Source organism: Trichosurus vulpecula, chromosome 2 (assembly GCF_011100635.1).
Source record: "Trichosurus vulpecula isolate mTriVul1 chromosome 2, mTriVul1.pri, whole genome shotgun sequence".
In the NCBI taxonomy this organism is placed as follows: Eukaryota; Metazoa; Chordata; class Mammalia; order Diprotodontia; family Phalangeridae; genus Trichosurus; species Trichosurus vulpecula.
The window spans coordinates 287,891,247-287,904,854 of record NC_050574.1 but is presented as its reverse complement, the minus strand read 5'-3'; the positions used below and the strand labels follow the sequence as shown (position 1 = coordinate 287,904,854).

Sequence of the window (13,608 nt, the reverse complement as noted above, 5' to 3'; positions counted from 1 at the left end):
TCATGAACTGCTATCAAAAAAGTCATCATCAGGTGGCTTATCTTCTGGTAATGGCACGTTGTACACTTAATGACATTGATCCTTAGGAAACAGCTATAGTCCTTTGCTTTTGTAGGATCTACTAGAACTTGTGCTTCACTGGCTCAGCCTCTAAGCATTCAAGGTGACCTCCATCCTACTACAAAGCCCTGGATTAGGATTTGAAGCAAGATTGTAAAATATCATTAGATTATTGTCAGGTTTTCTCAAAATTCTTTCTTCTGATTTTAAATTTGTTGTGCTGTAGTTTCATTCAATTAAGGAATAATAGTAAAAGCAATGGATTTGGTATCACCCAATCTCAGTTCAAATCCTTGCCCTGATATTGCTATGTGACTTTGGCAAAATTATTTGGTCTCTTTTTCTGTAAAATGACAAGGCTGTACTATATAATTTGTAAGTATTCTTCTAATTCCAAATCCTTTGTTTCATCATGAATTTCATTGTTTTGCATTTAATCCAGTTTTTCTTTTACAACTTTATGAATCCTTATATTATTAAAATAGAGCATTATAATGACTTTCATTTATATTTTGTGCTTAAAATAAAAATTTCAATAGCAAAATACCAAAGCCATGATGATCATGAGCCTTGAAAAACCTTACTGGATATAAATATCAGGGTGCCATTTTTGTGGAACCCTGCATGTATCATCAGAATTTTTTAATATATTTGGTGGGTTTTCTTGGATTTAGTTTTCTTCTTTTTTTCCCTTTTTAAAAAGAAATATTTATTACAAGGTATAATTTGGGTGGGGCCAAAGGAGTGATAAAGGGGGAGCTGTAATGTAAAAATAAGAGCTATCAATAAAATTTTATTTTTAAAAGAAAAATAAAAGCTATCTGCATTTCTTCCTATACCTACAGATATTTTCTTTTATGTTGTCCTTGAGTTGAGTCCATATCCTGTCTTTTCCATGAAACTGCTGACTAAAGCCTGCCCTGTGAAGGAAGTCTGATGTCCTTTGAATATGTTGTTCTTTTTAATCTAACATTTTTAAATTCTGGAAGACATATTTTTCATTGATGTTTGCTCTTGGATTTCTCATTTACAGTGCTATATTTTTCATATATGTTTCATTTTTCAAAGCACCTAGATGCTAAAGTAATACTTATTGGTTTGATGACTTTGCTAAAACTCTTGATGCCTTAGCTCCCTCTATTACATAAAGAGAAGACTTCCTATAAAATGACTGTGATGGATGAGATTTTAAGTATGTTAAAGAGAAGATAGACACCTAGAATTCCAACCATTTAAGAGTAACTTACATTAGCAAGAGCATTCTCTGTGTTCTAAATAATACCTAGGAAGCTTGGGCTATGTTTATTCAACACAATAATTTTAGAATTTATTCACTTTAATAACTAGTCAACAAGTGAAATTCAATTCAGCACTCATTTGTTTCATTGATATTTTGCCAAGAACTGGTTTGATAGATTCATTTTCAATGAACTATTTTTTTTTTCATATTAAGTTAACTAGATATTTTGGTCAAACCTTCCTGGATTTCTGCCTACAATGAGTAGGATTTTGGACTAGATGAACTTTAAAGTCTCTTCCAAATCTGAATTTATGATTCTACTTTCTTGGAGCTAATGTGCACAATTGTGTACATATATTCACTTGAAATTCATATGATTAACTGAATAGTTTCTAATGCACCTGTGCAATCTAATTTTCATATAGTCATGTGATCCCCACTCTATGCAAAGAAGAAGTCGCTATCTCCTAAGACCTCCACTTAGCTCGAGGACCTGTGCTGAAGACTCACAAGTACAACCTTGTATTCTTAATGAAAATTGTTTCCAGTACCATTATAATATAACAGGTATGTGTTTAAACTCACAATTGGGATTATGTTTTGCAAACACCTGATAATGAATTGTATAAACATATACTATATACACATATATACGTGTGTGTGTGTTTGTGTACTTACACTTATGTATACCTACCTGGGCAAGGTAAGGGGAAGCTGATGATCTCTTTACCTCTTTTTATTTTTTTTTAAAATGAACGTCATACCCCATGGTTCATCTTTACTGATTATAGTTCACAGTTAATAATAACTAACAGTCATTTGAAATTTTCAAAGCATTTAAGTACATTTTTCACTTCCAACAATCCTCAAGGTGGATACTATAACTATTTTTCAGTTTTACAAAATGAGGAAATTGAGGGTAATAGAGTTTAAGTGACTTTCCCTTGGTTATATAGCTGATAGTTATCAGAGGTACATTTTGAATCAACTGTTCCTGACTCCAGGTTTCACTCTTGATCTAGGATACCACGCGGCCATGATATGGGTGATTATGTTGTTGGTGGTGATGATGATGGTGATGATAATAATAATGATGATGATGAGAAGCAATGGTATACTGGTCTGAGGAGCAGCTTTGGCATCAGGAATACCTGGGTTCAAGTATTGCTTCTGCCACATTAGAGCCCTGTGACCATGGGCAATTGAGCTTCTAGTGACTTAGATGCAACTATTTAAGACACTAAGGTATAACTAGAGGGAGTTTCCACATTGGAAATTCTCTACACTGATGAAATCACAGGTTTGACTCCCTTACTACTAATAAAGTAATAATACTGGCTGACATTTATGTAGTGCTTTATTTTTAAAATGTCAATTGTAGATATTTGAAATGACATTACAATAAAAAGATGCTGTATAGTTTTAAAATCACATTTTATTAAGTCAAAATAATCTGAAACAACATGAGCAAGTAGAATAGAACCCATTTAGGAAAGAATACAATCCATTCACCCTAGATTTTGCTCTTTCAAAGTCTTCATTATTTTAAATAATATGACTTTGCCCACTCCTCTTACTATAGATGAGAGTGGTGACTTTTAATAATGACTTTTTAGAGGAATTGGGAATCTCGTCAGACTAAACCAATAAATTGACAACCTTTGCTGAGTAGCCCCTGTGAAGAGTTCCCTGCAGAGGCAAATTTGCCAAAACCATTCTGCACTGTGCCATGTTGGGAAGAGTCCCAGTGCTACATTAACAACTCTATGTCCAAATTGCCCCTTCTCGGGAAAATGGAAAGAGGCCAACGTTTTTCTGATGTTTGCCATGGTATTGACCAAAGTAGCAATTTTGATTGCACCAACTTAGAAAAGCTCTGAACTGAGTTCTGAGGAACCAGCAAAACTATAGGTGGCAAGGACTTTATGTCAATATATGTCTTTTCATCTCTCTGGGCCCAAGTGGTCTCATCTGCAGAATAAACGAGTTGGACTCATATGGACTATAACTTCCTTTCCAGCTATAAATTCTTAGAGTAAATTTCTGAAAACATACTAAGTTCAGATTCTGTACTTTAAAGCCTACCTGTCCAAGGTGGTAGTCTTTTAAAAGTGGCATTTGTTGTCATTGTTTCTCTGTTCTTAATGAATAATTAGAGATGTCTCCATTCTTTCAAAACCAAATGAAATGGTCAATTGATTTTAATAACACAGATTATTTGACCTATCCTTCATCTGTCTATATCACCAAATTTTTCAGGCAGTTCTGCTGTACAGATTTATCCAAATGTATTTTTCCAGTCTCTCAATCTGTAACAAGGGAGATCTTTCTGTACGTGACAATACTCTCTCTTGATTCTCCTAGCATGAGGTAGTAGAGGGAGGGAGGGCTGGACTTGGATTCAGAAAGTTCTAAGTTCAAGTCCTGCTTTAAACAAATACTAGCTATGTTACCATGGCATGCTTTGTAACCTTAGCACCCAGCATTATTCATGCCACATAGGATAGGCAGTTGGGTTGGATTGTTGGTTTTACTGCTTTAGGGAGGACTCATGATACCAAGGATTGACACTTTCTCTCCAACTGATAAACATAAGGAACTACCTGGAGCACTGACTTAGTCAGTATTATATTCTCAGCCAGTATGTATCATAGGTGGGATTTGAACCCCCTAGAACTCCCTGTCTTTAAGGCCAGCTCTCTATTCTGTACGCCAAGTTGCCTCTCATACCTTGCTGTTGTTCTTTTTCAGTCATTTCAGTCATGCTCAGCTCTTAGTAACCCTATTTGGTGTTTTCTTGGTAAAGATACTGGAAGCGCTTGCCATTTCCTTTTCCAGCTCATTTTATAAATAAGGAAACTGAGGCAAAGAGAGTTAAGTGAATTGCCCAGAGTTACATACCTACGAACTGTTTGAGGCTAGACTTGAACTCAGGTCTTCTTGACTCAAAGCCTGGCACTATCCATTGTGCAACCTAGTTTCCCACCTGTCACATAGTGGACACTTGATAAATGCTTGTTTAATTCACTTGAAGTTACTTAAACTCTCAGTACCCTTTTATAACTTACAGTGTAATAGAAGGGAGAAAGTTCCCCATATAGATAAAATCACAAGGCTTAGATAAAGAAAGAAAAATAGATAAGAAAGAAAAGCATCATGTCCAGTTCCAAAATATCACTTAACTTTCACTTTCACTTCAGATCCTTCACCTATAAAACAAAAGAGATGAATGACATGGTTGTGTAAACATATATATATACATATATATATATATATACACACACATATGTGCATACATACACACATATGAATGTATGTATATGTGTGTGCATGTTTCCTCACTCAATGGGATGCAAGCTCCTTGAGGGCAGGGACTGATTTATTTTTGTCTTTGTAAGCCAAGTGCCTAGCACATTACCAGAAACGTTATAAGTTTTTAACAAATGATTTTTCACTCAATTAATCGACAATCCTTATAGAACATTCCAACTCTTAGTCTTAAAATTTGGATATTTTAGGACAGAATTATTTTAAAATTTAAACCATAATTCACTTGCTATATTGAATTGTATTCTACTGAATATTCAGAATAGTTTTGTGAGTTATGTAGTCCAAGTATTATCTCCATTTTATATACAGGGAAATTGAGGATCAGGAAAAGGAAAGTCCTAGGGAAACTATCATCATTTCTAAATTATTTTCTCTCTGGATTATCTGTACCTAAAGTGTAATTCCAGGCCATTATTCCTCTGCCAGCCTGAATGATTTTGGATGCTACTTCCCCCTATTGTCAAGAGGGAAGGATCAGGGAGTGTCAAACATACTCATGCAGGTTAACCATCTATTTCTGCTTAAAAAAAATGAATGCTGATTTTCAAAGCTAGAATAAAATGACTTTTGGATTATCTAGCTGGCTGCTCCCCTCCACTTGTGCAGATAATCAGTAGTTGATTGTACTTTGTCCACATTTTCACATACTCTTTGCTGAACGCATCATTGTCTCCTTGCAGAATGGAGCATGTGCCAACTGAGTGAAAATGCGACCTGTGGACAAGGTGTCAGGACACGGCTTTTGAGCTGTATGCGTAGTGATGGAAAGACAGTCAGTATGGACTACTGTGAACAGGTAATTCCTATAAATTCATATATCATACACAATGAATAATTTTAATATTTTGATACCTACTGGGTATTTGGAATACGTGAAAGACATTACATTTTAGCAGTTTACATTTTAAAGAAATTAGAGGGACACACATGGGACCATAAAGTTTCATAGATTTAGGCAAATTGGGAAGGGAAGACTTCATATTAGGGAAACTTAGTTTTGAATAATTTTAAAGAAATTCAAATACTCAGATATCTATTAAATTCTTCAAGTTAGCTGTAGCCTGGTACTTTTGAAAAATCATAGCTTTGGAAGGGAAGATTGTGTGCTCATTTTGGGACATGTTGAGTTTATGGCATTGGTTAAATATTCCAGATGGAGCTCTTCAAAAAGGCAGTTATAAATATGATACTAAAGCTCAAAACCAGACTCAGGACAGTTATAGAAATTTGGGAGTAATATGCAACTGAAACTCTGTTGGTACATGAGATTGCTAAGAGCAAGCAGAAAAAGAAATGAAGAATACCTAAGAGTGAGCCTTGGGGAACATCCGTATATGAGGTCAGATGGAGGAATATGAACTAGTAAAGAAGGATAAAAAAGAGAAGGTAGATATGTAGTATTAATATGAAAGAGCTGTTTCCATGATACCAAAAGAGAAATCTCTCAAAGTAAGCATTAATCAACACAGTGAAATCCTATAGAAATGTCAAGGAGGAGAATTAAAACTTACAACCCCAGAATCTCAGAGCAGGAAGCATGGCAGATATCATGCAGTCCCTCTCCATGAATATGAATCTCCTCTACCACATCACCAATTAGAAATTACCCAGAACCCCTCAAATGAGCAGGTGCTCATCACCAGCTAAGGGAGCACATTCCATTTTTGAAGAACTTTTAAGTTCATCATTGCACATAGAGCATTAATTTGCTGTTCCACAACTTCTACCTATGGCTCCTAATTCTGCTCATGGTGAAAATTAGAACAAGTTTAATTATCCTTCCTGTTAACCCTTTAGATGTTTGAAGTCAGCTCTTATGGCCAAAATAAATCTTCTCTTTTTCAGGTTAAGTTTTTCATTCAAACAATGCCCTTTTAGCAAGGCCCCCAGTTTCTATCCTACTTACCTTCTTGAGGCATGTGTCACCTTGACAATGTCCTACTCAAAATGGGGGTTCATAGAATTGAACATAATACTCCCGATATGAGTGACCAGGCCAGAGTACAGAGAAGATATCATTTCTCTGATTATAGATATAATTCCTCTCAATATATCCTAAGATTGCATCTGGTTTTGTGACATCCATATCATGCTGTCGACTCATCTTGAGTTGTTGTATGCTAAAATCCCCAGATAATTCACACACAAACCATTGTTTAGACATCTATCTCCATCCTCTATTTCTGAAGATTATTTTGAACCCATATTTGAGATTTTATATTTGTTTTCATTTGGCCCATTATTTTAACCTATTGTGAAATATAGATAGATATAGATATCTATATAGCTGTATATCTAGAGATAGATATTGATAGAAGGATATAAATACAGATATAGATACAGATATTCTGATTCTGACTTTGCCATACAATTAGTTTGTTATCCTTACCAACTTTGATAAACATTTTGTCTATTCTTTAACTCATCATTAATATAGTTAAAATATTAAACATCATACAGCCAAGGATAATTCCATGGTTCACTCCAAAAAAGAACTTCATCCAGGTTGACATAAGCCCATTGATTACCACTCTGGGGGTTCCAATTATTCGACTATTTCTAAATCTCCTAACTTTTTTCATATTTTCCACAAAGAAACTATCAAATGCTTCACTGAAGTCTAATTTCCCTCAGGAATTAGTCTTTTAATCACTTTGAAAAAAAAATCTGGCATGACCTTTACTTGATGAAGCCCTGATAGCTGATAGTAATCCCTGCTATAATTTCTAGGTATCCACAAACCGTCCCTTTCAAAAACAAATCTAAGATTTTGTTAGACATTGTATTTAAGCTCACCAACCTGTATTTTACAGAAACTACCCTTTCTCTTACTTTGAAAATTGGAAAATATTTGCTCAAAATCAGACCTAGAGCATTTTTTTGTTTTCCTTAGCATTTTTTGTCAACTTCACTTCATTCTGAACTTTCACCCTCCTAACAGGACCATTACAGTCTTTTCTACTGAGCTTGTGATACCTGTTATTACTTTTATAGTCCCCAAACATATTTTTTAAAATCTACGTTGATCAGTGAACTAGCTCCATGTGTGTCTACAATGATTTTTTTAACTTAACAATTGTGAGCAAATGAATTTAGTCATTAAGAGGTCATTAGTTCTTGGCCCTGGAGAGGAGATGAATATGTGCTTCTCAATCCATTCTAAAATGGATGTTGAGTGTTACATACTCTCTAGGACATATTGACTATATTTGTAAGTTTTGCTCTTCACAACCTGCCTTTCTACCTCATCAGTGTTCTTATACTTTATTCAATCAGATAACCTACTTAGTAAGTACCTACTAAGCATTGGAAATAGAAAGACAAAAGACAACCCCTGATCTCAACCCACAGTCTAATGGCAGGGGAGAAAACACGGAAATAGCTATATATAGGATGAATTGGAAATAATCAACAGAGGAAAGGTACTAGAACAAAAGGAGATTGGGAAAAGTTTCCCATAGAAGGTAGGATTTTAGATGGAACTGAAGAAAGTCAGAGAATGTAGGAGGTGTAGATGAGGAAAGAGAACATTCTAGGCATGAGAGACCACCAGTGTTGGTGTGTATTTGGGAGATGGAGTGTCTTGTTTGAGGAATAGAAAGATTAATGCCACAGATTCAAAAAATATGAGGACAGGGGGATGGAGCAAAGATGGCGGCTGGAAAGCGGGGACCTGCGTGAGCTCCCTGCCAGGTCCCTCCAAAAACCTATAAAAATGACTCTGAACAAGTTCTAGAACTGCAGAACCCACAAAATAGCAGAGGGAAGCAGGGATCCAGCCCAGGACAGCCCAGATGGTGGCTAGAAGAGGTCTATTGTGCACAGAGCGGAGGGGAAATGAGCCTGGAGGGGAGCGGAACTCAGTGTGGGCCGCGTGGACCAAACAGACCAGGAGCCGGGCAGAGCAGTCCCTAGTGTCCTGAATCAGTGAGCTGCGGCAGTTGCCAGACTTCTCAACCCACAAACACCAAAGACAACAGAAAAGAACTGCAGAACACACCAAATAGCAGAGGGAAGCAGGGCTCCAGCCCAGGACAGCCTGGATAGTTGCTGGGTGAGATCTATCGTGCATGGAGCTGGGAGAGGAGCCCAGAGAAGAGCAGAGCCCAGCCTGGGTGGTGGCAGGACCAACCAGACCAGGAGCCGGGTGAAACAGGCCCTAGCACCCTGAATCAGTGAGGTGAGGCAGTTACCTGACTTCTCAACCCACAAACACCAAAGACAACAGAGAAGGTTACTGGGAAAAGCTGCTGGAGACAGGGTGATAGAGTTCTCGATTCAGCCACTGCCCCAGGGGCAGCAGAGGCGAGGCAGCTACAGAACTACAGCTGCAGTTGCTTCCAGCCCCAGGACAACCTGTTGGGAGGAATTAAGTGGCAGATCAGAGCAGGAGTGCAGAGCTTGCTTAAAATCTGAGTCCAGTCCAGGTTGGGGGTTCTTGGGGAAGGAGGAGTGCTGGTGTGACAGAGCTGGCTGTATAGAAATAACTCTGAAATCAACAGCACATCCCCTCAAGCTTGGAACAAAGTACTCTTTACTCTAAAAGCAGTCATACCCTGCTGAAAAACTCAAGAGTCAAGTAAGTTGGCTGGGAACATGGCCAGGCAGTGAAAACACACGCAGATTCAGTATCAGACTTTGGAATCTTTGTTTGGTGACAAAGAGGACCAAAACATACAGCCAGAAGAAGCCAACAAAGTAAAAAAAAACCTACATCAAAACCCTCCAAGAAAAACATGAACTGGTCCCAGGCCATGGAAGAGCTCAAAATGGATTTGGAAAAGCAAGTTAGACAACTAGAGGAAAAATTGGGATGAGAAATGAGAATGATGTGAGAAAACCATGAAAAACAAGTCAATGAATTGCTAAAGGAGACCCAAAAAAATACTGAAAAAAATATTGAAGAAAACAACACCTTAAAAATAGACTAACTCAAATGGCAAAAGAGTGCCAAAGAGCCAATGAGGAGAAGAATGCCTTGAAAGGCAGAATTACCCAAATGGAAAAGGAGGTCCAAAAGACAACTGAAGAAAATACTACCTTAAAAATTAGATTGGAGCAAATGGAAGCTAGTGACTTTATGAGAAATTAAGATAGTATAAAACAGAGAACTGCCCTGATATTCTAGAGCCAGAGGGCAAAATAGAAATTGAAAGAATCCACAGATCGCCTCCTCAAAAAGATCCCCAAAAGAAAACACCTAGGAATATTGTCGCCAAATTCCAGAGTTCCCAAGTCAAGGAGAAACTACTGCAAGCAGCCAGAAAGAAATGATTTGAGTATTGAGGAAAAATAATCAGGATAACACAGGATCTAGCAGCTTCTACATTAAGGGACCGAAGGACTTGGAATACAATATTCTGGAGGTCTATGGAGCTAGGATTAAAACCAAGCATCACCTACCCAGCAAAACTGAGTATTGTGCTCCAAGGCAAAATATGGATTTTCAACAAAATAGAGGACTTTCAAGCTTTCTCAGTGAAAAGACCTGAGCTGAATAAAAAATTTGACTTTCAAACACAAGAATCAAGAGAAGCATGAAAAGGTAAACAAGAAAGAGAAATCATAAGGGACTTACTAAAGTTGAACTGTTTTGTTTACATTCCTACATGGAAAGATGAAGTGTATGATTCATGAGACTTCAGTAGCAGGGTAGCTGAAAGGAATATGCATATATATGTGTATGTATATATATATATATATATATATATATATATATATATACACATATGTGTATGTCTAGGTATGTACATATATATATATATATATATATATATATAGAGAGAGAGAGAGAGAGAGAGAGAGAGAGAGAGGGAGAGAGAGAGAGAGAGAGACAGAGGTGACAGGATGAGTTGAATATGAAGGGATGATATCTAAAAAAATATAATCAAATTAATGAATAGGAGGGGAATATATTGCAAGAGGGAGAAAGGGAGAGATAGAATGGGGTAAATTATCTTGCATAAAAGTGGCAAGAAAAAGCAGTTCGGTAGGAAGGGAAGAGGGGGAAGGTGAGGAAGAATGTGTAAATCTTGCTCTCATCAGATTTGACCTGAGGGGGGAATACCATACACAGGCAATTGGGTATCTTACCCACAGGAAAGAAGGAGGAAGAAGATAAAAAAGGGGGAATGATAGAAGGGAGGACAGACAGGGGGAGGAGGTAATCAAAAACAAACTTTTGAAAAGGGACAGGGTCAAGGGAGAAAATTCAATAAAGGGGGATAGTTTAAGAAGGAGCAAAACATAGTTAATCTTTCACAACATGAGTATTGTGGAAGGGTTTTACATGATGATATGCATGTGGCCTATGTTGAATTGCTTGCCTTCTTAGGGAGGGTGGGTAGGGGGGAATAGGGGAGAGAATTTGGAACTCAAAGTTTTATAAACAGACATTCAAAATCAAAAACAAAAGTTTTTGCATGCAACTAGGAAATAAGATACACAGTACACAGGCAATGGGGCATAGAAATTTATCTTGCCCTACAAGAGAGGAAGGGAAAGGGGATGAGAGGAGAGAAGGGTGACAGAAGGGAGGGCTGAGTGGGGAATGGGGCAACCAGAATATATGCCATCTTGGAGTGGGTGGGAGGGTAGAAATGGGGAGAAATTTCGTAATTCAAACTCTTGTGAAAATCAATGCTGAAAACTAAATATATTAAGTAAATTAAATTAAAAAAATAAAAATATGAGGGTAGGACTATAATGGATAAGAAAATTCAAATGATAGGTAGGGGTGACTATTTTATAAAGGGCTTTGAACACCAAACAGAAGATTCTATATTTGATCTTGGAGGTAATAGAGAATCATTTCAGTTTGTATGTGCTGAGGGGCAGGGTGTATATGACATTGATAGAACTGTGATTTAAGAAAATCACTTTGAGAGATTTGGAAGACCAACCAATAAGCTGTTGAATTAGTCCAGGTATGAGGTAATTAAGGACTGCACCATGGTGGTATCAGATGGGAGAAGAAAATGTATATGAGAGGTGTTACAAAGGCAAAATTGACTGGCCTTGGTATCAAATTGGATATGGAGTGGGAGGAAGGGATTGGAGAGAGTAAAGAGTGGAGGATGACACCTAGGTTATGACCCTGAGTAACTGGGAGGATGGTGATATCTTCAACAATAGTAGATGAGTTAGGAAGAAACAATGGTTTTGAGGAAAGATAAAAGTTCAATTTTAGTCGTATTGACTTTAAGATGTCTACTGGACATACAATTCAAGTTGGCAAGATGCAGTTGAAGATGGAGATCAGCAGAGAGATATGTAGGTTCGAGAAGCATTAATATAGACATGATAATTCAATCCATGGGGGCTGATGAAATCACCAAGTGAAATAGATTAGAGGGAAAGGGGTAAAGAGCATAGCACAAATCCCTATAGGGCATCCATGGTTGGTGGGCTTGATCTGAACAAGGAGCTAGCAAGAGAGACTAAGAAGTAGCATCCAGGTAAGAGGAGAGTCAAAAGAGGGTAGTGTCACAAAAACCTAGAGTGAAGAAAGTATCTAGAAGAGGGTGATTAACAATTTCGAAGGCTGCAGAGAGGTCAAACATAAGGGTGATGTCATCTGTGCACTCTCTGATCCAGTGTAATGTTCTACTCTCTGTTCCTCACAGATGGCAATCTATCTCTCATCTCTGTGCCTTTGCTCTAGCCATCTTTCATGACTGTAAGGATTTTCCTTCTCATTTCCGACTCTTAGAATTTTTCTCTTTTTGCATTTTTTCCAAGACAACTCAAATGCTACTTTCTTCAAGAAGTCTTTCAAAATTTCCCTCTAAAGTTACCTTGCATCTACTCTGTACCTATCTTGTATGTATCTATTTATTTAAATGCCACTTTCCCAATTAGAATGCAAGTTCCATGTAGGCAAGAGGCATCTTTGCCTTTCTTTGTATCCCTGGTGTTTAGCAGAGTGCCTGGCACAAACTATGTTCTTCATATTTACTTTTTGATTGATTGTGTGTATAAGAGGAAGTATATGTCAGTCGGTAAGCATTTATTAAGCACCTGTATGCTGAGCACTGTGCTAAGTACTAGGGATACAAAGAAGGCCAAAAGACAGTTCCTGTCCTCAAGGAGCCCAAAATTTAATGGGAGAGACAACAAGCAAACAAATACATACAAACAAGCTATATATAGGATAAATGGGAAATAATTAATGAAGGGAAGTACCTGGAATTAAGAAGGATTGGAGAAGATTTTCTCTAGAAGGTGGAATTTTAAATAGGAGTTGAAGGAAGACAGGTAATCCAAGATGTGAAGATGAGGATGGAAAGCATTTCAGGCTTGAGGAAAACTGGAGGCCAGTGTCACTAGATCAGAGTATGTAAGGGTGTGCTGGTATAAGATGTGAGAAGACAGTATATCTAGAATTGTCTGTGAGATAAAAATAAAATACATCAAGGAAATTTAACAGGTTTTGGCAACAGATTGGATATGGAGATGAGAGATAGTGAGGAGTCCAAAAAGACTCCTAGTTTGCCAATTTGAGAGACTGGGAGAATGGTTGTGCCCTCCCTCTATAGTAATTGGGAAGGTAGGAGGATGGGGATTGTTTAGGGGGAAAAAGGTAACAAGTTCTGTTGTGGACATCTAGGTTCAGACATCTGAAAGGCAATTGGAGAAGTGAGATGGGAGGTCAGCAAGATAGACAGATTTGAGAATCATGAACATGGAGATGATATTTAAATCCATGGGAGTGGATCAGATCACTAAAATGAAGTATTATAGAAGGAGAAGAGAAGTGAGGCTGAGGACAGAACCCTGAGGGACACAAGTGGTTAAAGGGCATTATCTAGAAGAGGATCCAGCCAAAGAGACAGAGGATCAGCAGTCAGACAGGTAGGAGGAGAATGAAGATAAAGTAATGGCCCCAAAACAAAGAGAAAAGAATGTATCAAGGAGGGAAGAGGGATCAGTAATATCAAAGGCTTCAGAGAGGTCAAGGACAATAAAAATTGAGAAAA

General features: G+C 37.5%; 1 protein-coding gene across 1 annotated transcript in view; it reads left to right on the top strand.

The window, feature by feature from the left end:
• The window catches only part of THSD7B (thrombospondin type 1 domain containing 7B), a 1,008,764-nt gene that overhangs the window by 948,602 nt on the left and 46,554 nt on the right, over positions 1-13,608 (top strand). The window contains exons 17-18 of the mRNA XM_036746882.1: positions 1,726-1,867; positions 5,311-5,426. Coding sequence (XP_036602777.1) covers positions 1,726-1,867; positions 5,311-5,426 — 258 coding nt within the window. The remainder of the gene's footprint in view (positions 1-1,725; positions 1,868-5,310; positions 5,427-13,608) is intronic.